A 26,987-nucleotide genomic window follows, 5' to 3' on the forward strand; every position below is an offset into this window, starting at 1 on the left:
CCGAGATGGCAGAACCAGCTCGTGCTCTTCGAGATTACGCCGCTCCATCGCAAGATGAGCCGCATTCGACTATTGCTCCACCCGCAATCGAAGCAAACAACTTCGAACTTAAACCTTCACTGTTGCAGGCAGTGCAACAGAATCAATTCTCTGGAAATCCTACCGAGGATCCAAACCTTCATTTATCCGTATTTGTCCAATACGCTGATACTGTTAAAGCTAATGGTGTCACTTCAGAGGCAATTCGACTTCGTCTCTTTCCTTTCTCGTTAAGGGATAAAGCTAGAAGATGGCTTCAGTCTCTTCCTTCCAATTCAGTCACCACATGGAATGAGTTGAAGAAAGTCTTTCTTGCCGGATATTTTCCTCCAAGCAAAACAGCTATGTTAAGAGCCCAGATAAATGGATTTAAACAGAAAGATAACGAGTCTCTTTTCGAAGCTTGGGAAAGATACAAAGACATGATGAGACTTTGTCCACACCATGGTTTAGAGGACTGGTTAGTAATTCATACCTTCTATAATGGTCTCTTGTACAACACAAGGTTAACAATAGACGCCGCCGCAGGTGGTGCGCTTATGGATAAACCTTATGCCGATGCTTATCAACTTATCGAAAGCATGGCCCAAAATCATTATCAGTGGGGAAGCGATCGAACAATGGTAGAAAAACCTCAAACAAAAGGAGGCATGTACGAGATAAGTAGCCTTGATCATGTTAATGCAAAAGTGGATGCTCTTGCTCAGAAAATTGAAAGTTTAAATGTATCACCTCCAGCCACCGTGGTTGCCGTAACTCAAAATTGCGAAGTCTGTGGAATCCAAGGTCACACTCCTACAGATTGTCAACTCCTAACAGGAATCCAAGCAGAGCAAGTGAACTATGCTCAAGGAAATCCCTACTCGCACACCTATAACTCAAACTGGAAGAACCATCCTAATTTTTCATATAAGAGTAATAATGCTTTATACGCACCAGGTCAAGCCCCCAGTCAAGCTCCAACTATACCTCCTGGATATCAAAAGCCGACCCCATCTACACCTAACAATAACGTCCCTAGGAAATCCAACTTGGAAATCATGATGGAGAACTTCATAGCTTCTCAACAGCAAACCAATAAAGAGTTCTTAAACCAGAATGTACACACTAGCGAACAGATTAAACAACTAGCAAGTAAAGTAGATGCCCTGGCTACCCATAACAAAATGCTGGAAACACAAATCTCGCAAGTAGCTCAACAACAAGCGCCTACTGCTGCCCCAACTGGTACATTTCCTGGACAGCCCCAACCTAACCCGAAAAGCCACGCTCATGCAATTATATTGAGAAGTGGAACAGAGGTAGAAGGACCATCTGACCCAAGGATTGAAAACCAAAACTCTAAAAAGTCAACTGAGGAAGAAAATAAACCTAAGGAAAAGGAAGAGTGTAATAAGGAAACCATAGAAAAGAAAGAACCTTATGTACCTCCACCACCTTATAAACCACCTATCCCTTATCCTCAAAGACTTATTAAAACCAAAGACGCGGGCCAATTTAAGAAATTTGTTGACTTACTGAAATAATTAAACGTCACAATTCCTTTTACAGAAGCTATTACACAGATGCCCTCATATGCTAAGTTCTTAAAAGAAATTCTTTCTAATAAAAGGAAACTTGAAGATAGCGAAACCGTTACACTCACTGCTGAGTGTAGCGCAATAATCCAGAATATGCCTCCTAAACTTAAAGATCCTGGTAGTTTCTCTATACCCTGTCACATAGGAAAATTTGTCATAGACAAAGCTCTATGCGATTTAGGAGCCGGTATCAGTGTTATGCTCTTATCCATATGCAAGAAACTGGAAATGGGAGAATTAAGACCAACTAAAATGTCTGTGCAATTAGCAGATCGTTCCGTTAGATATCCTGTAGGAATTCTTGAAAACGTTCCCGTGGGCATAGGTCAATTCTACATCCCAACCGATTTTATAATTATGGACATAAGAGAAGATGAAGTTACCCCCATTATATTGGGAAGACCATTCTTAGCAACCGTCGGTGCCATCATAGACGTAAAACGAGGACGACTCACTTTCGAAGTAGGAGAAGAGAAAATTGAGTTCATTCTTTCCAAATTTTTGAAAGCACCTGCAATAGAAGACACATGTTACTTCATGGATATCATCGATGAATGCATAAAAGAAACAGAATTAGAAAATGACAAATTGTCTGACTATCGTGTAGAAGACAGACTGAACCAATGTTTAGCAATAACACCGAATCCTACGCAATGCCTTAAGAAACCAACCCTCGACCTGAAAACACTTCCCAAAAATATGAGATATGAATTCCTAGACTTAGAACTTGAACGACCAGTGATAGTTAATGCAGACCTAGGAAAACTCGAAACCGAAAAACTCCTACATATCTTAAGAAAATATCCAACCGCACTAGGATACAACATCACCGATCTTAAAGGGATAAGTCCTTCTATTTGTATGCATCACATCATGCTAGAAAAAGACTGTAAAACTTCTAGGGAACATCAGAGGAGACTAAACCCGATCCTGAGTGAGGTAGTAAAGAAGGAAGTAACGAAGTTATTAGAGGCAGGTATCATATATCCTATATCCGATAGCAAATGGGTTAGTCCTGTACACGTAGTACCAAAGAAAGGAGGTATAACAGTTATCGAAAATGAAAAAGGAGAAACTACAACCAAACGAATTGAATCGGGATGGAGAATGTGCATTGACTATAGGAAACTAAACAAAGCAACCCGAAAACATCATTTTCCTTTACCATTCATAGACCAGATGTTAGAACGATTAGCTAAGCATTCTCATTTCTACTATCTGGACGGTTACTCAGGCTTCTTTCAAATACCAATTCATCCTGATGACCAAGAAAAAACAACGTTCACATGTCCTTTTGGTACCTTCACTTATCGACGAATGTCGTTTGGCTTGTGCAATGCTCCTGCAACCTTCCAAAGGTGCATGATGGCAATATTCGCCGATTTTGTCGAAAACATCATGGAAGTCTTTATGGATGACTTTTCCGTATGCGGACAAAGTTTCGAAGAATGTCTTGAAAACCTAGAAAGAGTTCTAGAACGATGTGTAAAAGTAAACCTAGTACTTAATTGGGAAAAATGTCACTTTATGGTACAAGAAGGAATTGTTTTAGGACACATCATATCAAATAGAGGAATTGAAGTAGACAAAGCCAAAATAGAAGTAATCGAAAACCTTCAACCTCCGAAAACTGTGAGAGAAGTACGAAGCTTCCTAGGACATGCCGATTTTTATCGACGATTCATGAAAGATTTTTCTAAAATAACTAAACCTTTAACCGGATTATTAATGAAAGACGCTGAATTCATCTTCGACAATTAATGTTTAGAAGCATTTCAAACACTTAAACAAGCATTGATCTCCGCGCCCATAATGCAGACTCCGGATTGGAATGAACCATTCGAAATAATGTGTGACGCAAGTGACTACGCCGTAGGCGCTGTTTTAGGACAACGAAAGGATAAAAAACTTCACGTCATATATTATGCAAGTAGAACTCTATATGAAGCACAAATGAATTACGCCACGACCAAGAAAGAACTTTTAGCAGTAGTATTTGCACTAGATAAATTTTGTTCTTACTTGGTCGGAGCTAAAATATTCGTTTACACTGACCACACTGCCATTAAGTACCTCTTACCAAAAAAGGATGTTAAACCTAGACTCCAAAGGTGGATCTTGTTGTTACAAGAATTTGATTTGGAAATCAAAGATAAAAAAGGAACTGAAAACGTAGTAGCAGATCACCTCTCTAGACTTGAAAACCTGGAACCGGAAAGAACATCGATCAATGATGACTTCTCGTACGATAAACTTATAGCTAATTTGGAAGAAAATAGAGCTAATGAACAGGTAGAGACCACCTTGGCTGTATGCGTTACACCATGGTACGCCGACTTTGTCAATTATTTAGCCGCCAGAATAGTTCCACTTGATTTATCCTACCAGCAAAAGAAACGATTCTTCCATGACATAAATCATTATTACTGGGACGACCCTTTACTTTTCAAAAGAGGCCCCGATGGTATTTTCCGTCGGTGTATACCTGAAGAAGAGATAGAAAGTATAATCCAACATTGTCATTCCGCTCCTTATGGTGGACACGCAAGTACATCCAAGACCTGCTCTAAAATCCTACAAGCCGGTCTTTATTGGCCAAACATATGGAAGGATGTGCATGCTGCTGTCAAGAAATGTGATAGGTGTCAACGCACAGGAAACATATCTAGATGTGACGAGATGCCACAAAAGGGCATTTTGGAAGTAGAGATTTTCGACGTGTGGGGAATAGATTTCATGGGACCTTTTCCACCTTCTTTCGGTAACAAGTACATACTCATAGCGGTTGACTACGTATCAAAATGGATTGAAGCTATAGCTTCTCCAACAAACGACACACGAGTAGTAACTAGACTCTTTAAGAATATAATCTTTCCAAGATTTGGTGTCCCAAGAATGGTCGCCAGTGATGGTGGATCGCATTTCATATCTAAGATACTCGAAAAGCTATTGTTTAAGTATGGTGTAAAACATCGAGTAGCGACACCTTACCATCCTCAAACCAGTGGACAAGTGGAAGTGTCTAACAGAGAAATTAAACAGATATTGGAAAAAACAGTCGCCACCTCAAGGAAAGATTGGTCATCAAAATTACCCGAAGCTTTATGGGCATATCGAACCGCTTACAAAACTCCCATAGGAACAACCCCATTTAAGCTTATTTATGGTAAATCTTGCCACCTCCCGGTAGAGTTAGAACATAAGGCCTATTGGGCTATTAAAAATTTAAATTTAAACTATAAGGCCGCCGGTGAAAAGCGAATCCTTGATATAAAAGAATTAGAGGAACTTAGACAAAACGCATACGAAAATGCCAGAATCTACAAGGAAAGAACGAAAAAATGGCATGATAAGCGCATATCAAGAAAAACTTTCAAACAAGGCGATGTAGTCCTATTGTTTAACTCTAGACTTAAGTTATTCCCAGGAAAACTACGCTCTAGATGGTCAGGCCCTTTCCAAGTCACTAATGTCTTTCCTAGTGGAGCTGTAGAAATTAAAGGAAAATCTACGGAAGCATTTATCGTAAACGGGCAGCGTCTGAAACATTATCACTATTGTAAGACCCCAATTTTGTCCCTAAGATCCCTCATGGCATCATATCATATCATTGCATTGCCTCAAGGATCATTGGACACCTTGCTTCCTTCCCTGTGGGTGGGATCCTCTTTTGAGTGGTTCTTGATCACCAAGCATTCCTTGCATTTGTATGTCATTGCTTTTCTTTTAATCACTAACCAAAAGTACAAAAATATGTCATCTAACCTTTATCTTGCAGATGAAGCAATAACAGGTCAAGGCAATTAAAGACATTCATTGAGCAATATATGGTGTTCATTCTTGATATTTGAACCCCATAATCATTCACAAGAGTTCATATGAGCTATGATGACATTTTGAAGTAAAATCCCAAGGGGTAGAGGCTTGAATTTCATCAGAACACTTCCAAGTCATCTGAAGACCTAGAAAGTCAACTGCAAAGTCAACTGTGGATTTGGAGGTGGGAAATGATTGGAAATACTTCATTCATGTTCAAACAGGTCTGATTTGACATTTTAAACACTCACATTGAAGAATTTGAGGTCCAGTCAAAAATTTCCCAAAATAGAAAGTGACCCATAATTTAAACTTTCCAAAAATGGAAGGGTTTTGGACCAACTTCAACTTAATATTGCATCATCAAAAAAGCTTCAAGTGAAGTTTTGTTAAACATGAAAGTTGTAGATATTTCTCTCCCATTTCCAAAAAGTCCAAGATCATGAGCATATGATGTGTGGTTGAGGAGATATGATCCAATCATTGCCAAGTATGCATGGGACTTCAAATGGGCATAACTTTTGATCCAAAGCTCCAAAATGAGTGGCTCTTTTTGCAACATTCTCCTCTTGACCTCTAATTTCCAAATCGTGCATCACATTACATGAAATCTCATCACATGATCATTAGTTAATCCATGTCTTTTTTGGAGGGAAATTGCAAAATTCAAAAATGGTGCATTATATGGACTTTTTACCATTACCACTGGGTTTAAAAAAGAATTTTAAGTGACTTTGATGAAGGGAGTGGTACTGTTCACGTGTAAATGGTACATGCACCATGTAAATTTTGATTTTTTGCAAAACACCTTATTATCATTAACCAAGTTAATTATGGATTAGCAAAGTGATTAGGACTTCATATAAATACCTAAACCCTAACAGAATTGAAGGGGGTTAATCATTTTTTCACATTTCAAGATCCAAATTCTCTCTCACTTCAAATTTTTCTCTCATTCATAATTCAATTTTCTTCCAAATAGCATTGCATTTTGACTTCATATTCTGGTTCCCTAGCTTGGATTTAGTGTAGATCAAGTGTTGTTTTGTTGAATTCGTGCAAGAATAATGCAGTTCAAGTTGATGAAGTTGAAAATGGAGATTCTATTTTGAGCTAGATCCAGCATCTCTCAAGCTTCAATTGCTTCATCAAACTTCATTTCAAGTATTGTAGAGTAGATTTGGACCAGTACAAGCTGTGGATCGTGTGAATCCAAAGGCTCTGCACTTCAAGAGGTCATAATTCGAACCTTTTAATTTTGAAATTCATTGCTATATTATTGTAGATCTTGTTCTCCTGGTGAATCTGGTGAAAGAATCGTGTGAAATGATGCACTGTACCATGAGATATGTGAAATTGAAATTTGACATGTTGAAATGGTTTTGATCGATTCTCTCTATTCATGATGTTTTATGCTTAGATTTTGCTCGATCCATGTTCTATGTTGCATGAGGATTATTTTGGTATGCTGTTTGTAATTTTCTGGACAATTGCTGGAAATTTTGGAAAACGCATGAATGTTCTTGCAATCTTCATCTTCTTCCTCATGAAGAAGATGAAGTTCATGATTCAGTAACGGTTTTACTCATTGGCCACGCTTTTCCTAGTTTTGTCCACGTTGTGCTAGGGTTTGTCATGTACTGGTCCACGTCTTCGCCATGCTTGCATTTTCATTGGTCCATGCTGTTTGACTGGGCGCTGACTGATGACTGTACAGTCCAGTCATTAATGAAATAACGCGTTTCATGTCAAGCGCGCGCCACACATTTGAATCCTTACCGGATTCGAATCCTAGCGAGGGGATTTATTTCAAATCCTTCATCATTTTTATCCTTTCCCTCCTATTTTCCACATGCCATGTCCATTTCCATTTTAATTTTTTCCTCAACTTAGAAAAATCATAACTATTTGAAAAATGCATCATTTTATCTCCAATTTTTTACATCTTGATCCTTGTTCTATCTAGTTTTTTATCATGATCATTTCCAAAATTGTGCATGGATGGATTTTATTTGGTGCTAGGTTGATTGATCATATGTCTAATTGTGACCTTGCCTTGCTTATCTCATTGTGAAATGCTTGATCTTCATCCAATGAATGTGAAATTTTGCATGCTGATTCTAGACACATTGCTGGACATTTTGGTTTTGGTTTGACATTTTTCTCAATCACCATTTCTGTTTTATGCTTGTGTTAACTTGGTGTGACAATTTGTGTCACACCTTTGATTGTCCAACTTGTGCCATTTAATTTCCATGCTAAATGATCTTTGATGCTTTTGATTTTTTGTATGTTGATCATGTTAGATGTCTTGAATGTTCATGAATTTTTCCAGATTTATTTGAATCATTTCTGTTTTGATTTGAATTTTTCATTCATGATGATCACATATGACCTTTGAAATTGCCTTGAACTTCTTTTGATCATGAAATGCATTTGATGATTGATTTTGATGTGAGCCTTTTTAGGATATGTCAATATGTGTTTGAAGTTACTTTGTGTTGAATTTCAGCCCTTGTTTTGAATTTTTTGTCCATCTTTGACCCTAGGCTTTGACCTAGTGGTTTGTTGCTTACATTTGATCTTTGATTTCAGGTTTAAGCATCCAAGTTCCATAGTTGATGATGCTTCATCATGTGAATATTGATGTTTGCTTTTGATTACTAACATTGTGTGTTTTGTAGGTTGATGCTAACTCATTTGAGTTTTCCTTTTGGCTTACACATTTTGTATATTGGGATTGTCTGTTGCTTATTGACTGTTGTCTGTTTGTCTGAGTATTGTACTGATTTGTTTAGTTGTTTCCACAGGTACCTAAGTTGCTTTAAGTTCACTTGAACTTTGCATTGCTTGGTTGCTTAACCACTTAGGTATAATCCCTAATCTTCAAGTAGTCTGGAAGACCTGTCATGTTACTTTGGCAGGCACCTGTCTGAAGCCCTCCTTAAGAGGCAATGCTTGTGATTGTTTAATTTTGTGCCAAGCAGGTAAAGTCCTCTTTAGACGCAATTGGCAGATAAAAGAGATGTGTAATCCATCTCCTGCTACTCAGTGTGTCATTCACCTTGCTCACACCATGTGTTGATGCATTGTGAATAAGAACCCAAGATCTTATAGAGTCAATCATTTGTGGAGAAGAGTTCCTACTTTTTGAACTCCCACACTTTCCATTGATCAAAGCTCTCCCATGCCAGGGATAAGAGCTATGAGGCACACCCCTCATCTCCTTTTCATCTGCTTCACCCTAACTCTCAATGTTAGGGTTAAGAGCTCAAAACACCCCATTCCAGTTGGCTGTAAAGCCTAACCTTGCTTGAGCCAAATTGATTGTGTATAGTGTGTGCTAATTGACTTGTTTGTTTGCTTACTTGATTCATCTGTACATATTTGCTTGAGTGTGCCTTTGTGCATTTATCATCATTACTTGTATATCATTTCATAAACAATATTCATTATTTTGTAACATTTTGCTTTGTCCATGGAGGAGTCAAGCATAAGTCCATTGATTGGCAGTTGTTTCCTGTGATATGGTAGGAGACTAGTATAAGTCCATTGATTGGCATCTGGTATCCATGTTTTTGTTTCCTTTGTGAGACTAGTATAAGTCCATTGATTGGCATCTGGTATCCATGTTTTGTTTCCCTTGTGAGACTAGTATAAGTCCATTGATTGGCATCTGGTATCCTTGTTTCTTTGTTTTGTGAGACTAGTATAAGTCCATTGATTGGCCTCTGGTATCCTTGTTTCTTTGTTTTGTGAGACTAGTATAAGTCCATAGATTGGCATCTGGTATCCATCTTGTTTTATTTACTTATTGCTTTATGTTGCCTTTTCCAAAAGAATCACTTGGATCATCTACATATGATCTCAAGAGGTGAACATCTAAGAAGTTTTACTTCCTCACCCTCCCACCTTTTGTTTCTTTAAACCTCCATTTGCATGTTAACCCAAAACCTAAAAACTATTGTGCAAACATTTTCACATGTTTTTCAAACTAGAAACCTAGGCCCTAAGCCTCTGATTTTCAAACTTCATTTTCACAATACTTCTTTTGAATTGAATTCTAATCATACTTTGACTTCATTTTTGTAAATACTCCAAACTGGTTAATCTCACTCACTCAATTGCTTTTGTGGCCCAAGTCCACTTCTTAATCAAGTTTTCATACATTAGCCATAGGTTTCAATTATCTTAGTGGTTGATATTAATCTCGCCTCTTGTCCTTAGTGATCGAACTGTAAGACTTCCATGCTGAAAACAGGGTTAACCCCTCTAGTATGTCGAAGTTATTCTCACATGGTGGACTTGTTGTTTGTATAAGGTTGAGTTTTCTCCCGTGGATAATGAAAGACCTTAGGGCTTTTGTTTTAAAATCAATCCACTCACTTACTTTTGGAAATATTTTAGCCGAACTACGGCGTTTTGATCCTTACCTTCCATGGAAAGGTACGTACGCAGCGGGTTCATCCGTTCAAACACAAAAATAATAACTTGTACATTCTTTTCTCATCCCTTCAATCATGTTTGCACAATAAATATTTCATAAACAAATAACATTTCGTACAACAAGTTGTGAAAAGGGCTCCCTAGGAGTACCTAGGACGTTTTGGGTGCCTAACACCTTCCCATTGCGTAATTAACCCCTTACCCAAATCTCTGACCTTTTCATTAGTTTTCTATGTGTAAAACTTCTTAGGCTTTTGTTCGCATTTTAGCCATTCCTTTGGATAAATAAAAGTGCGGTGGCGACTCTATCTTTGTATGCTTTGCTTTTGGTTTAATCAATAAATCATAAAGTGACGAATACACCGCTACAGAAAAGTGGCGACTCCACTAGGGAGTAAAATCCTTGGTGGTTTTGCCTACTTTTCACCTTTGTTGTATGATATTTGTTTATTTGTTATATGACATATTTCTGTACAATTTGGGATTACTGTATTGATTGTAATGATTGAATTGCTTGATATACAATTGCTTGTTTGCTTGGTGATCTCTGTGAGATGAGTTCTATACCCGAACTCGAGTGCACCTTAGGATAGGAGAATGGCATAGTCTCGTCGACTTGTGTGGAGTATTCCTTAGCAAGTTGACTTGCGAGTCCATTCACTTGGTGGAGGTCATGTTGGATTAATAATGTCACACAAGTTATTTGTGGTTACGCATTATTCTTTCAATCATGTGCCTTAGAAGCCAAGGACCTTAGTTTACCAAGCCCATCTTGGCCTATTTTTAGGACGTAGTGCGGAGGTCGTTCAAATGTAAGATCTGATGCGATTGTTACGCGATACTACACTCATAAGAGTCTCTCTCGAGAATATTTTTGGAAAACGAGTATTCGTTCCTCCGATAATATTCGAAAGATGGGATGATGACTATGGGAACCTCTGGTAGAACATGTTCGGCAGGTTTAAACCCTAGTACACTCCCTTTGGGTGGTTCTTAACCGAGACTCCATGCTCGTGACTCTCAACAAACCCGTGATTCATGGTTGAGTCATTCAGACATCCTTAATATCAATGGAACTTGGGTGTTGATAAGGTGAAAACCATAATACACCAAAATGGATGATTGATATTAAGGATGATTGAGCCGGTTCATGTATCGTTAATATCAATGGAACTTGGGTGTTGACAAGGTGAAAACCATAATCCACCAAGATGGATGATTGATATTAAGGATACTATGAGCTTTCCCATGACCTTTGTCTGGTGTGATTTGCTTGATACTTGAGTGTGATTGTTGCATTCATACATTCATGCATTCATGTCATCAGAAAAATCAGAAAATTTTCAAGGAACTTAAAGGGTTTATTTGCAAAATTTTCAGACATGGAAAGACCAAAAAGGCATACAAAGAAGTACAGCTTTAGACAGCCCGATCTGAAAGAGTTAAGGAATCTGACATCTTATGTATTAGATCCCTTGGGTTTCAAAGCTCGTTATGGGAAGCTTCTGCCTCTGTTGACTACTCAGGTTGATGAAGGGTTGATGAGTACTTTGGCACAGTTCTATGATCCTCTGTATCACTGCTTCTCTTTTCCAGACTTTCAGCTGTTGCCTACGCTTGAGGAGTATGCTCATCTTGTGGGTATTCCTATTCTGGATCAGGTGCCGTTCAGTGGCTTGGAGAGTATTCCGACTTCTCGAGAGATTGCAGACTTGTTGCACATAGATGAATCCCTTATTGAAGCGCATATGACCACCAAAGGTGGAATTCAGGGTCTTCCTTCTGATTTCCTCGTCGCTCAAGCTACCGTGTATGGGAAGGCCATGAGTGAGGATGCCTTTGAGGCTATATTTGTGCTACTCATCTATGGTTTGGTATTGTTCCCCAACATCGACAAATTTGTGGATGTGAACGCCATTAGGATCTTTTCAGTTCTTAATCTCGTTCCTACTCTGTTCGGTGATACCTATTTCTCTTTGCATCTGAGGAATGCAAAGGGTGGAGGAGCTATTGTGTGTTGTTTGCCTCTGTTGTATAAGTGGTTTAGTTCTCACTTACCGCAGACGGTCGCTTTCAAGGAGAACAAGGGATGTCTACGGTGGTCTACGAGACTTATGTCTCTCACTAATGACGATATCTCTTGGTATGATCGCGTGTATGATACAGTTCAGATCATTGATTATTGTGGTGAATTCCCTAATGTGCCTCTTCTTGGTACATGTGGTGGGATCAACTACAACCCTATCTTAGCACGTCGTCAGCTTGGGTTCCCCCTAAAGGATAAACCCCATAACATTCTGTTAGAAGGTGTGTTCTTTCAAGAGAGTAAAGATCCCCAAGGCCTGAAAGCCAGGATGGTCCGCGCTTGGCGCAAGATTCACAAGAAGGGTAGAAGTGAGTTAGGTCCGAAGAACTGCATTGCTTTGGAGCCATATACGACTTGGGTCAGGCAGAGAGCATCTGAGTATCTTATGCCTTATGATTATCCGAGACCTACACCTTTGGTTGTGGCTGGGCCTTCAACCCTTCCTAACCAAGGCGTAGAGGAGTTGAGAGACGAAGACCTTTCACGTGTCTGGATCCGTGAAAGAGAAGATTTGCTTCAACAGCTTAAGGAGAAGGACGCTCTGATCGAGTTTCTCGAGCATCAGGTGATAGATGATCCGAATGATGCCTGGACTTCTCTGCTTCTTCAGTCTTCCAAATTCTGGAAGAGGAAGTATGATCGACTTGCTAAGGAGAAAGCGGATATGGAAGCAGCCTATGAGAGAGAGATCAAGAGGCTTTGTGCATCTCGTCTTCCAGCATCTCGAGCTTCTAGGGATCCATAGGATGTCTATTTTCCTTTTCCCTTGTAATATGATTGACAATGTTGTACTTCTTTGTCTCGAATATATTTGATGAGATATTTTCCATATGTGATTAAATGCTTTAAATTTCAAAATTTGCAAATGATACCCTAAAGGTTCCTTGAAATAAAAACAAAGCATGTGCACAAACATTGCATGCATCATTTTGCATAAGCAGGTGTTGTTCCGGTCTTCTTGTCTGTGGCCTAATTCTTTGCTCTTCATTTATTTTGAAGACAAGCTGACTCATCGGTACTACACCCGAGCTAATTCTGCAAGAGTGATAGATCAACTCGAACAAGAGAACCGCGAGCTGAAAGAAGAAGTTGCCAGACTGAGTGCTTTGATGGAGCAATTTCTGGCTGCTCAGAATCAACCGTCTCCACCACCTGCAACTCCTCCCCAGAGGACTGTTATTTCTGAGGTTGCTTCGTCAACAGTGCCAGCCGTCTGTGCCCATTTTGTGCCGAATGCCATGCCGTCCGGATTTCCTTGGGGTATGCCTCCTGGTTTTATGCCTGACCTCCCTGCACCAACCTTTGCTTCCATGCCGACATCTAGCCCGGTCCTTGCAGTGCCTCCTCCTGTCGTGCATACCATTCCTAGGGTAGACGACACCATCTATCATTCTGAGCCGTCTGAGGGCCCAGATGTTAATGAGAAGATGGATGCGATGAATGACCAATTTCTTGAACTCCGCAAGGAATTGAAGACCCTTCGAAGGAAGGATTTGTTCGGCAAATCTGTTGCTGAACTGTGCTTGGTTCCCGGTGTTAAGATACCCGTCAAATTCAAAGTCCCTGACTTTGAGAAGTACAAGGGGAACTCCTGCCCGCTCAGTCACCTGGTTATGTATGCCAGGAAAATGTCTACTCAAACGGATAATGATCAGCTGCTGATTCATTACTTCCAAGATAATTTGTCCGGTGCAGCTCTTCGGTGGTATATGAGCCTTGACTGCGCAAACATCCGATCCTTCAACGATCTTGGCGAAGCCTTCGTCAAGCAGTACAAATACAATGTTGATATGGCTCCTGACCGTGATCAACTCAGAGCCATGTCTCAGAAGGACAAAGAGACATTTAAAGAGTACGCCCAAAGGTGGCGAGAGCTGGCAGCTCAGATTACTCCTCCGCTGGAAGAGAAAGAGATGACTAAGATCTTTCTGAAGACTCTTAGTTCATTTTACTATGAGCGGATGATTGCAAGTGCTCCCTCTGATTTCCCCGAAATGGTGAACATGGGGATGCGTTTGGAGGAAGGAGTCCGGGAAGGATGTTTGTCCAGAGATGAAGGCTCTTCTAAACGATATGGGGCGTTTAAGAAGAAAGATGGGGAGGCACATGCTGTGCAATCCCATGCTAAACCTAGAAGACCCTCTGATAAGAGGAAGCCTGTGCGTCATCAGCACCAGGTGGCTAGTGTAGCACCTGTCTTCAGGGACAATTATCAGCATCAGCAACATCAGCAATATCATCATCAGCAACACAATCAACAACAATCTTCTCAACCGTATCATCAACAACAGCATCGCCCTCAGCAGCAGGCTTACCAGCCTCACAGTAGTAATCCAGCTGGTCAGAATTATGAGAGGAAGAAGATCACTTTTGATCTGATTCCTGTATCGTATGCAGAGCTGTATCCCTCTTTAATAGAGCGGAAATTGATTACTCCAAGGGATCCTTCGACTATACCGGCTAACCCTCAGTGGTGGTATAAGCCCGATTTGCACTGTGTCTATCATTCTGGCGCTCCGGGCCACGATGTAGAGAACTGCTTTCAGCTGAAGACTAAGGTTCAGGACCTTATGAGATGCGGCATTCTGAGCTTTGAGGACTCAGGCCCCAATGTTAAGAAGAACCCGTTGCCCGAGCATGGGAAGTCAGTTAACATGGTCCAGGGTTGCCCTGGCAAATACAAGGTCACACTACGCCAAATAAGGGAAAAGAGGGCGCTTTTTTTGGCCTATAAAAGTGCTTTAAAGCGCCCTCTAATCTGGCGCTGGCATAGGTAAAGACAACGCTTTTTTTCCTGGTGAAAGCGCTCTCTAAAGTGGCTCTTTAAGCCCTTTAAGGGCCACTTTAGAGGGCGCTTTTTAAAGAAAGCGCCCTCTAAAGTGGAAACTTTTAAGGGTTTAGAGGGCGCTTTTACTGGAAAGCGCCCTCTAAAGTGGAAATTTAAAGGGTTTAGAGGGCGCTTTTACTGGAAAGCGCCCTCTAAAGTGGGTGGTTATTTAAATTTTTTTTTTAAAAAGCGCTATATTTTTTTATTTATTTTAGACAACCTGTATATTGAAGCAGTACACCTAAAACTGTATAATTTGAAGCCCTTTTTCACACATTGCATTCAACAAGCCTTATATACAACAATCCATACATATACAACAATCCACTGATATATAATCGTTTAACTTCTAAAGATTCTAAATATACAACCAATTCATAACTTAAAAAGAAATAAAACTAAGTAGCAAAAGCATCTCTGAGATGTATGTTTTTTTTAGTTCTTTATTGTTAACTATGAATAAAACTAAGTAGCAAAAGCATCTCTGAGAATATGCATGTCAATAGCAGTACTCAAAAGATCTTTAAAAACCCTAAGGATATATGTTCAAAGACTCCAAAAAATTACTTTGAAGTATGAGTTCTCTACCAAATCCAAAAATGGAGTTGATAGCCAGTGCAGCAGCTAAAACGATGTCAAACGGGGTGGCTTCTGCGTAGTCTCGCCTTGATACATCAATCTGCGCTTCTTTGAAGCACCTTGATACTGGTAGATGATGCTGTAGAGGCACTGCCTAAGATTTATGATGTCAAACATCTCTATAAATGTTAAATCCGCTGTCCTGGATTTAGCACCAGCATAGCGCTGGTACTCCTCAAACACAGAAGACAGACACCAGTTCTGCATCTTTCTGAAGCAACCAACTACACAACCTGTTCTATGCTGCATTACAGAAGAAAAGTCATCATTAGAGCAAACAATTAGGAATTCAAAACAGAAATTCAGAATTGAGAAGATAAACTTGCAAGTGATCAATCTTATACCTTTCCTCGTTTGCAATGAATCAAAACAGGGTGATTTCTCACATCTGAAACTAGACAAAATTAAGGAATTAGATATCTAACAAACAAGAGAAACACCAACAAAGATATACAAAAAATCTGCATTTCAAAGTTGAATAAGCTTGCTTCAAATACCAAGTAAAATTTTCAAAGCCTCCATAATAGAATCACTGAGAATAGGTAAAGAAACTTCCTGCAGAAAAATACAAAGATTTATTAACTCTAAAATAAATAAAAAAGAGATAAAACCAAAAATGAATCACCAATCCACACAGGTCAAATTTCATGATTATTAGCAGCTAACACCAACCCATATTTATGATAAACCCCAAACCCCCTTTTTCCCCTAATTATACAATTAAACCTAAAACCCTAATCTAATAATCTGCAAAAATAACACAATCACAGAAAAAATTCAAACTTTGAGTAATACACATACATTTCATGATTTCAATGAAATTTCATTAACAAAATTCAGAATGATTCAAACAATCACAGACTTTTTAACAACAATCAAAACCCAATTCAAAACATCATACATTGAAATAACATGATTAAACACATTTGAACACATATATGATGAATACGAATATAAAAAATTACCGTTTTCCCCTCAATTCCAAATTGAAATAGACGAATATTCTGTGATTTAAGAAACTCCAAATTCTCCTCCGGATAGGGTTCAGGACACAAGTATCTGCATTAATTCGAAAAAAGTTTCACTCTAACCATATATATATATATATATATATATATGATATATATATATATATATATATATATATATATAATATCAATAATCAATAAATAAAGAGTCATTTTAATCATAGTTAACAATAAAGAACTAAAATAAATGGAACAGTTGGTGAAATTTAACCCATAATGCCTAGTCTCCATTGCTAGCATTGCAACACAATAATTATTGTTGAGAATACTCAATAAATGTATGAACCAAGAAAAATGAAACCAAAAATGAACAATAGCGAACGTCAGAAGAGAAACCAAGTAATATGAAGATTAGAAAAATACCTATGGTGTCAAAATCGAACAGCTAACAACGAATTAATAGAAGGAGGAAACGTCGTAGATCTAACAGAGGTGGAAGGAGAACGCCTTAGAAGTAGCGAAAATCGTAGCAGTGAGAACCCTAACGTGAAAAAGAACGAAAATAGCAGAGAGTGAAATAACAAAACGCGCAGTATGTTATAATTTTAATGTTTACTAAAGGGGACCTTAGAGGGCGCTGGTGGAAAAAAAGCGCCCTCTAAAGGGGGCCTAAGAGGGCGCTTATGAAAGCGCTCTCTAAGGCTTTCCAAAAGCGCTTTATAAACTGGAAATGCACATGGACTTATAGAGCGCTTTTTTAAAAACGCCCTCTAAGGGTAACCATAGAGGGCGCTTTCTAAAAAGCGCCCTGTATTGTTGTCCCTCTATCTCCTCCTTATTTTTTCGCTTCACCTTAGAGGGCGCTTTATTACAAAAGCGCCCTCTAAAGTGCGCTGTCTATTCCAGTTGTTCGCTTCTTATTTTTTCGCTTCACTTTAGAGTGCGCTTTTGTAATAAAGCGCCCTCTAAGGTGCGCTGTCTATTCCAGTTTTTGGCGTAGTGTCAAATATGTAAGCCATATTCGACAGTCATTGGTCGAGTTGCATCGTCTGCTGTGTGATTACAGTCATCTGGAGCACGACCATGACAAATGCCGTATCTGCTCTGTCAACAGATTGGGTTGCCGCCAAGTGCGAAAGGATCTTCAAGAGTTGCTAGACGATGGGACTATTAAGATTCTTCAGAACATAAACGTTGATGAAGATGAACCTGAGGTGAATGTGATTTCTCCTGTGTTCAAGATCCCAGAGCAGGTTGTTATCCGATATGATGGCAGCAAACAGAAGGTTTCTCCTTCTCTAGTCATCAAGCCTGCAGGCCCTGTGCCTTATTCTTCTGAGAAAGCGATTCCCTTTCGTTACAGTGCTGTTGCTGTTGAAGAAGGGAAAGAAGTGTCATTGCCTTCAACTTCTGTGGTAAATATTGCTGATGTGAGCGGGTTGACCCGTAGTGGTCGTGTGTTTTCTGCACCCCCGAAACCTCACGTTGTTTCTGATTGTGCTGAGCGTCCGGTTGGGACTGCAGTGAATGTTCCGAATCCGGCACCTGTTGTCAAACCTTCCTCTGTACAAAAGACTCCTGCTTCTTCTGTTGGCCCGAGTGGTATTGTGAATGAAGACTGTGATGAGATGCTGAAGCTCATCAAGAAGAGTGAGTACAACGTTGTAGATCAGCTTCTACAAACACCGTCCAAGATCTCCGTGTTATCCTTGCTCCTGAATTCAGAACCTCATAGGGAGGCTCTGCAGAAGGTGTTGGACCTGGCTTATGTTGATCATGATGTCACGATTGAACAGTTTGATAGTATTGTTGCAAACATCACTGCTTGCAACACTTTGAGTTTCTGTGACGCTGATCTCCCTGAGGAGGGAAGAAACCACAACATGGCTTTACATATTTCTATGAACTGCAAGAACGACGCCATGTCCAACGTGCTGGTGGACACTGGGTCATCTCTAAATGTATTGCCGAAGACCACTCTCTCGAGATTGTCATATCAAGGGCCTCCCATGAGGCAGAGTGGTGTTGTTGTGAAAGCTTTCGATGGGTCGCGCAAGACCGTGATTGGGGAAGTTGATCTCCCAATCAAGATTGGACCAAGGGATTTCCAGATCACCTTTCAGGTTATGGATATCCACCCATCTTATAGCTGTCTCCTTGGTAGACCATGGATTCACGAGGCTGGCGCCGTGACATCCACCCTACACCAGAAGCTGAAATTCGTCAAGAATAAGAAACTGGTTGTGGTAGGGGGAGAAAAGGCTCTCCTGGTTAGCCACTTGTCTTCTTTCTCATATATTGATGCTGAGGATGAAGTTGGAACGCCTTTCCAAGCTTTGTCTATTGCTGAGCCAATTGAGAAGAAGTCTTCTTCATTTGCTTCCTATCGTGATGCGAAACTGGCCATTGAGTGTGGTGCAGTTGCTGGTTTAGGGAAGATGATTGAGCTTGAAGACAACAAGTCCCGGGGTGGCATTGGCTATTCTTATGGGGCATTCAACGAGCCAGGGCTGTTCAAGAGTGGAGGTTTCATTCACGCCGATCAGACAGAAGAAACTGTTGCTATTCTGGAAGAGGATACAGAGGATTTGAGCAACTTTGTTATCCCTGGTGGTGTCTGCCATAATTGGGTCGTTGTGGATGTTCCTACGGTCATCCATAAGTCAGCGTAATGTGTTCACTTTGTTTAAAAACCCTTCTCTCAAGCCAAAAGGAGAAGTGATGACATTGTTGGCATCATATATACAATGATATTTTCATTCAATTAATGCATTATTAAACATTTGTTTTTCCATTTGTTTTCACTTTTTGCTTTTGCATGAAATCGGTGATCACAAAAAACCTTAAAAACAAGAATAAAAGCAATCTTTTCATCTGCATAAAGATTTGCTTGTTTAAAGTCTAAAGTTTTTATTATCCAAAATCATTATGCAGGTTGATTCTAAAACCCATTGAACATAATGATCCAACGCCATCTCCCAATTTTGAATTCCCTGTATTTGAAGCAGAGGAAGATGATGGTGAAGGGATTCCTGATGAGATTTCCCGTCTTCTTGAGCACGAGAAGAAGATCATTCAGCCGCATCTCGAAGATCTGGAAACAGTCAACTTGGGGACTGAAGATTGTGTTCGGATAGTGAAGATTGGGGCACTCCTTGAAGAGTCTGTCAAGAAGGGGTTGATCAGCTTGCTACGAGAATATTCCGATATCTTTGCTTGGTCGTATGAAGACATGCCAGGTCTAGATACAGATATTGTGCAACATTTCCTGCCTTTGAAGCCTGAGTGCGTGCCTGTGAAGCAGAAGCTCAGAAGAACTCATCCAGATATGGCAGTGAAGATCAAAGAGAAAGTTCAGAAGCAAATTGATGCGGGGTTTCTGGTGACTTCTACATATCCTCTATGGGTGACCAATATTGTGCCTGTGCCTAAGAAAGACGGAAAAGTCCGAATGTGTGTGGACTACCGAGATTTGAATAAAGCTAGTCCGAAAGATGATTTTCCTCTACCACACATTGACATGTTGGTAGACAATACAACTAAATTCAAAGTCTTCTCGTTTATGGACGGATTTTCCGGTTATAATCAAATCAAGATGGCACCCGAGGATATGGAGAAGACAACATTCATCACACCTTGGGGAACATTCTGTTATCGAGTGATGCCCTTCGGTTTGAAGAACGCCGGAGCCACGTATCAACGTGCTATGACTACCTTGTTCCATGATATGATGCACAAGGAGATAGAGGTCTATGTCGATGACATGATTGCTAAGTCCCGAACGGAAGTTGAACATGTTGAGCAATTGTTGAACCTTTTTCAGCGTTTGAGGAAGTACAAGCTTCGTCTGAATCCGAACAAATGTACATTTGGAGTCCGTTCTGGCAAGTTGTTGGGTTTTATAGTCAGCGAGAGAGGTATTGAAGTTGATCCTGCAAAGGTCGAAGCAATACAAGAGATGCCTGCGCCCAAAACTGAAAAGCAAGTCCGAGGTTTTCTTGGCCGCTTGAACTATATTTCCAGATTTATATCCCACATGACTGCCACATGTGCGCCGATATTCAAGCTCCTCCGGAAAGATCAGTCTCTTGATTGGACCGAGGATTTCCAGAAAGCTTTCGACAGTATCAAAGAGTATCTGTCTGAACCTCCGATCTTGTCTCCGCCTGTAGAAGGAAGACCTCTGATCATGTATCTGACTGTTCTTAAAGACTCGATGGGTTGTGTACTCGGTCAACAAGACGAATCAGGGAAGAAAGAATCTGCTATCTACTACCTCAGTAAGAAGTTCACTGATTGTGAGTCTCGATACTCTATGCTTGAGAAGACGTGCTGTGCTTTGGCTTGAGCTGCTAAGCGTTTACGCCAGTACATGATAAATCATACAACTTGGTTGATATCCCGAATGGATCCAATCAAGTATTTGCAGTAGAAGAAGTGAAAGATGATAAGCCTTGGTATTTTGATATCAAGAATTTCCTCCAGAACCAGATTTACCCGCCTGGGGCATCTGTGAAAGATAGGAAAACTCTGAGAAGGTTGTCAGGCAGTTTCTACCTCAGCGGTGAAGTGCTATATAAGAGAAATTTTGACATGTTGTGCGCTGAGTTCAAGATTGCACACCATAACTCCTCTCCCTACAGACCCAAGATGAATGGGGTTGTTGAAGCTGCTAACAAGAACATCAAGAAGATTATCCAGAAGATGGTTGTCACGTACAAAGATTGGCATGAGATGCTGCCATTTGCTTTGCATGGATATCGTACATATGTCCGCACTTCAACAGGGGCAACCCCCTTCTCTCTTGTTTACGGCATGGAGGTTGTTCTCCCAGTAGAGGTGGAGATCCCATCAATGCGAGTCTTGATGGAAGCCAAGTTGACTGATGCTGAATGGATTCAGAGTCGTTACGACCAATTGAATTTGATTGAAGAGAAGCGATTGACTGCCATGTGCCATGGTCAGTTATATCAGCAGAGAATGAAGAAAGCATTCGATAAGAAGGTTAAACCTCGTGTGTTCCGAGAAGGTGACCTCGTGCTCAAGAAAGTCTTGTCTTTCGCGCCCGATTCCAGGGGCAAGTGGATTCCAAACTACAAGGGTCCATATGTTGTCAAGAGAGCCTTTTCAGGCGGAGCTTTGATGCTCACAACTATGGATGGGGAGGATTTCACTCGTCCTGTGAATTCAGATGCAGTCAAGAAATACTTTGCCTAAAAAAAGTATATAAAAAAAACAGAATAGCTCGCTAAGTTGAAAACCCGAAAGGGCGGCTTAGGCAAAAATGAGAGTCTCGGTGGATTGAAAACCCGAAAGGGCGATCCAGGCAAAAATTAGAGACATTGAAAAAAAAGGGAATTTGCATCCCGCTAGATTGAGTACCTCACCCAGGGGCAATCTAGGCAAAAATTAGGGATTTGGCAAGTAACTGCATCCTGACAAGACTTTCTGTTCCACAGCTGTCTTTTCGTCAGAGATTCTCGATTCGTCGTTGACTGAAGCTTCGAATACATCGAAATTCAAATTGGTAGAGAAAGGATCATTATGTTCAATGTAGCCCTCTTCCAATATATATCACTGATTTCAAACTTGTACAGATCTATGGAGTCCTGCCATTCACAGACTACCATTCCATCAAATCAATTTGAGCTTTTATCCAATTATTTGCACTCTCATTTGTTTCAATTCAACAAATGTTTTGCATGTTTTAATTGATAAAAATGTCATTGTTTTAAACAAACAAAATTTTTCATAAAAATTGTTTTTAAACAAAGTGAACATTCACAATGATGAAAGGATACTTAAGAATTTCTCAGTGCTCTCCCAAGGGTGGCATGATTTCCAACAGGGTAAGACATTCGTTCATTACTCCTGGCATGGTTGTACCCTCTTTCTCCAGATCGTTGTTGGGGTTGCTCCCCAAGCAGAGTTTCTGTTGAGTTTGTTTGTGTTCCCAGAGCAGAGTGCTTGTTGGAAGCTTCAGTTTTCCTCTCTTGCAGCATTCTCTCCCCAGCACGGTCGCTTTCCTTTTGGAAGATTCAGTAGTTGGTGGGTTGACACCCCGTTACTTTGTCTTTTTCCCCGGTAAAGTCGCTAGCGGAGTTGTTGATATGATATTTCATCTATGATATCTCCCCATCAGAAGTGCTTGTTGAGGTTTTCACTCCCCTCCCTTCAGCAGAGCAGTGAGTTCTTTCCTCCTCAACAGTTGTGGTATTCTGTGAAGGTTCAGTTTTTGGTGGTTGATTCCCTAGCTCTCCTTCTCTTTCTCAGGTAAATCTCCAGTAGATTGGTTGCATGGTAGGTTGTATCTGTGTTGATCTTCCCCTGCAGAGACTTGGTGATTTCCTGATGCTTTTGATCCCCAATAGAGTGGCTTGTGGTAGAATCTACTTGTGTGATCTTTTCTCCCTCAGTGGGTTGTTCCCCAATGGAGTTGCTGACAGTATCCCCAGTATAGTTGCTTGCGCGGCCAGATTCTACTTGAGTAGTCTGTTTTGTAGAAGTTTTCGCCTGTGCAGTGAGCTTTTGTTTCCCAGCTGAGACTGATAATCTCTTGCACGAGTCTCGTGATTTCTCTACATCCCCAACAGAGTTGCTTTCGTGGCAGTTTTTGCCTGCTGTGAACTTTTGTTCCCCAGTTGGGTTGATTGATGATCCATCACTCAGAGATTTGGTGATTCCTTTGATATCTCTGATTTTTCGCACCAGATCTTTGCTTTTTAGCATTCAGATCTCCAGCAGATTGGCTTTCCATTTGGATTTCTTGGATTTTCCTCTGGAAGTGTAGTACCGGGCGTTTGTTCCCTGGACCTGTTTGTGTTAGAAATATCTGTTTTGTCAGCATTCATCAAACATAAATCACGCATATTCATGCATAATCATAAACATACAGATACTCATGTTGCATTTTTTGCCATATATCTTTTGTTTGTTGTCTCCTGCTAATGGTGATATAGATCTCTCCAGTAGATCTCCCCAAGCATATGTCGGGTGTCTAATCTCTCAATATAGAGTCAGCCCTTTAAGCAGAAAGTATCTATCCTTTCCTGCCATTTCCCCACTGAGATACATCCTCGTGGATGACGGTTGTTTCCGTTCCCTCCCAACACACATAATGGGACAGGTTTTCCCTTTTGAGTTCTATCCTCATTAGGACGAGTCTTGATTCAAGTTCGCCTTTTTGGTTTGATCCTAAATTGGCCTTTTTTCAACTGTCTCTCGTGCTTCCCTGTGGTATAAATGAATAGTTGCTTACTAACCGGCGCTCATTCATCTTATCCTCAGTGGAAGTTTTGGCTTTCTGCCTACAAACCGGCAGTCATAAGTCCTATCTGTGTGGTTTACTACCTACTAACCGGTAGTTATAAACCCTATTTTCTCCCCTAGCAGAGTTAACTTTGTTGTTCATCCCAACCCCGATGACAGTTACTTTTCCGCGGTTTTCTACCCAGTATTTGGTAGATGTAATCCCCTCTTTGTGGTTATCTTCATCCAGTATTCGATGTTGATTTTCCCTCTCTCTTCTGGGTAATTGCCATGAGTAAGCAATTTTATCCCCAGCAGGTCCTTTCACCGTTCGCCAGTGATTGTGTTCCTTGGATCATTGATTTTCATCAATGTATTCCCAACGAGTCTTCATTCATTTACCCTTTTGTTGGTAATGTCTGTTGCTCCCTTTGATCGGTCATCATTATATACCTAGTTTGGTATCCCGATGCCTCCTTTTCGGTCAATTTATCCTTTAACAACCTACAACCCGGTTATGGATAATCTTCCATGCGAGGTTATTATCTACGTTTTGACGGCTATAGATAATATATCTCATGCACTCTTCGGTCGAAACCTTTCGTGTTTCCCCAGTCGAGTAAGATTCGTTGTCCCTTTGCGGAACCGAATATTCACCCCTTTCTCCTGGATAATTGTCGAATGCTAGCAATTTATCCTCAGTGAGTCATCTTTCGTATACCCTGTTGTTGTTGGTAACGATTGTTTCTCGATTTCGGTTGATTTATCCTTTAACAACCTACAACCCGGTTATGGATAATCTTCCATGCGAGGTTATTATCTACGTTTTGACGGCTATAGATAATATATCTCATGCGCTCTTTGGTCAATCTTTTGATTGTTTTCTCCAGCAGAGTAAGATTCGCATTCCTTGTGGAATCGAATGTCCATCCTATAAACAAGTCTGCTTTTCTAGCTTTCTTCAGGATGATGAGTGTTTTGGAACACAAACCAATTCACGATTTCGGTTGATTTATCCTTTAACAACCTACAACCCGATTATGGATAATCTTCCATGCGAGGTTATTATCTACGTTTTGACGGCTATAGATGATACATCTCATGAACTCTTTGGTTGAATCCTTTGTTTGTTTCCCCAACTGAGTAAGATTCGCATTCTTTACAGAATCGAATATCCATCCTATAAACAAGTCTGTTTTTCTAGCTTTCTTCAGGATGATGAGTGTTTTGGAACACACACCAATTCACGCCTTGGTCGGTCACCTGTTATATACCTACAACCCGGTATCCTTGGTGTTCCTTCCTGTCTACTCCCTATTATGACCTTGGTCCCCTGTGGAGTCAGATTTCCCTGAGTTGAAGTATACCTTTTTCAGGTTTTCCTGAGATGATTTGGTCGATTGATATCTCTCACCCGTACACAGGTCTTAGATATTCATTCTTCCCGAGCATGTTACTCACTAACCGGTAACATCTCATCCTTTGGCTTCCCCTGGAAAGTTTTTGTCAGATTTCCCCAGCGGAGTTGTGGTTATATTCGTTTTTTGCTGTACAGGCAGAGGTGTCTTGTCAGCTCTTTTCCCCCAATCTGAGTCCGGATTTTCATCCGAGGTATCCTTTGTGGATAGTTTGAGTCAGCTTGAGTCTTTCCAATGGATGTGTCTTCCTTTGGAACTCTTTCCTCCCCAGTTTCAGTCCTCTATTCCCCTGTGTAGTCTCCAGTTTCGAGTCGTGCCCTGCTCACGCAATGTCAAATTCTTTTTTTCCCTAATTCAGAGTCGTGTCCTGCTCACGCAATGTAAAATTCTTTTTTTTCCCTAATTCAGAGTCGTGTCCTGCTCGCGCATTTCTTTTCTTATCCCCATGAGAGTCCTGTTAGAGTCCCTGTTTCCTAGGAAGTGTATCATTCCTATGGATTTATCTTTTCTCCTGATTTTCTTTTCTTCTTTGTGGACTCATATTCCCCACAGAGATAGTTTATTTTGCATTCATACATTTGCATCATGAGGTCTCTTAGGGACTAAAATTTGTCTCATTATTGTTATTTAAGCCCATTCTACCGCGTCGAGATGAAGATTTTAACCTTCACTTCTCCGGCTAGAATGACCTTAAATAGGGGCATCTGTAAGACCCCAATTTTGTCCCTAAGATCCCTCATGGCATCATATCATATCATTGCATTGCCTCAAGGATCATTGGACACCTTGCTTCCTTCCCTGTGGGTGGGATCCTCTTTTGAGTGGTTCTTGATCACCAAGCATTCCTTGCATTTGTATGTCATTGCTTTTCTTTTAATCACTAACCAAAAGTACAAAAATATGTCATCTAACCTTTGTCTTGCAGATGAAGCAATAACAGGTCAAGGCAATTAAAGACATTCATTGAGCAATATATGGTGGTCATTCTTGAGATTTGAACCCCATAATCATTCACAAGAGTTCATATGAGCTATGATGACATTTTGAAGTAAAATCCCAAGGGGTAGAGGCTTGAATTTCATCAGAACACTTCCAAGTCATCTGAAGACCTAGAAAGTCAACTGCAAAGTCAACTGTGGATTTGGAGGTGGGAAATGATTGGAAATACTTCATACATGTTCAAACAGGTCTGATTTGACATTTCAAACACTCACATTGAAGAATTTGAGGTCCAATCAAAAATTTCCCAAAATAGAAAGTGACCCATAATTTGAACTTTTCAAAAATGGAAGGGTTTTGGACCAACTTCAACTTAATATTGCATCATCAAAAAAGCTTCAAATGAAGTTTTGTTGAACATGAAAGTTGTAGATCTTTCTCTCCCATTTCCAAAATGTCCAAGATCATGAGCATATGATGTGTGGTTGAGGAGATATGATCCAATCATTGCCAAGTATGCATGGGACTTCAAATGGGCATAACTTTTGATCCAAAGCTCCAAAATGAGTGGTTCTTTTTGCAACATACTCCTCTTGACCTCTAATTTCCAAATCATGCATCACATTACATGAAATCTCATCACATGATCATTAGTTAATCCATGTCTTTTTTGGAGGGAAATTGCAAAATTCAAAAATGGTGCATTATATGGACTTTTTACCATTGCCATTGAGTTTAAAAAAGAATTTTAAGTGACTTTGATGAAGGGAGTGGTACTGTTCACGTGTAAATGGTACATGCACCATGCAAATTTTGATTTTTTGCAAAACACCTTATTATCATTAACCAAGTTAATTATGTATTAGCAAAGTGATTAGGACTTCATATAAATACCTAAACCCTAACAGAATTGAAGGGGGTTAATCATTTTTTCACATTTCAAGATCCAAATTCTCTCTCACTTCAAATTTTTCTCTCATT

At 40.1% G+C, this 26,987-nt stretch overlaps 1 protein-coding gene and 1 non-coding gene across 2 annotated transcripts; both read right to left on the reverse strand.

Annotated features, from left to right (window-relative positions):
* Positions 1 to 383: 383 nt before the first annotated feature.
* LOC127124181 (small nucleolar RNA R71) lies at positions 384 to 490 on the reverse strand. The gene has a single exon (XR_007803808.1). It is a non-coding gene; the product is annotated as a small nucleolar RNA R71 (small nucleolar RNA).
* A 14,791-nt stretch (positions 491 to 15,281) lies between these two features.
* On the reverse strand, positions 15,282 to 16,509 carry LOC127118713 (tyrosine-protein phosphatase DSP5). The gene is made up of 4 exons (XM_051048969.1): positions 16,399 to 16,509; positions 15,931 to 15,988; positions 15,778 to 15,821; positions 15,282 to 15,676 (listed from the first exon to the last, which is right to left on the reverse strand). Exons 2-4 carry the CDS (start codon positions 15,953 to 15,955, stop codon positions 15,419 to 15,421), a joined length of 327 nt encoding a protein of 108 aa, XP_050904926.1. The 5' UTR covers positions 15,956 to 15,988; positions 16,399 to 16,509; the 3' UTR covers positions 15,282 to 15,418.
* Positions 16,510 to 26,987: the final 10,478 nt, after the last annotated feature.

This window comes from Lathyrus oleraceus, chromosome 2, assembly GCF_024323335.1.
Source record: "Lathyrus oleraceus cultivar Zhongwan6 chromosome 2, CAAS_Psat_ZW6_1.0, whole genome shotgun sequence".
Classification (NCBI taxonomy): domain Eukaryota; kingdom Viridiplantae; phylum Streptophyta; class Magnoliopsida; order Fabales; family Fabaceae; genus Lathyrus; species Lathyrus oleraceus.

Bases quoted from the DNA above. Each gene is read 5' to 3' on its own strand.
- LOC127118713 (XM_051048969.1), bottom strand. From the start codon at position 15,955: ATGGAGGCTTTGAAAATTTTACTTG. The intron at 15,822-15,930 runs GTATTTGAAGCA...GTCTAGTTTCAG, and splicing joins GGCTTTGAAAATTTTACTTG to ATGTGAGAAATCACCCTGTT. The intron at 15,677-15,777 runs GTATAAGATTGA...TCTGTAATGCAG, and splicing joins TTCATTGCAAACGAGGAAAG to CATAGAACAGGTTGTGTAGT.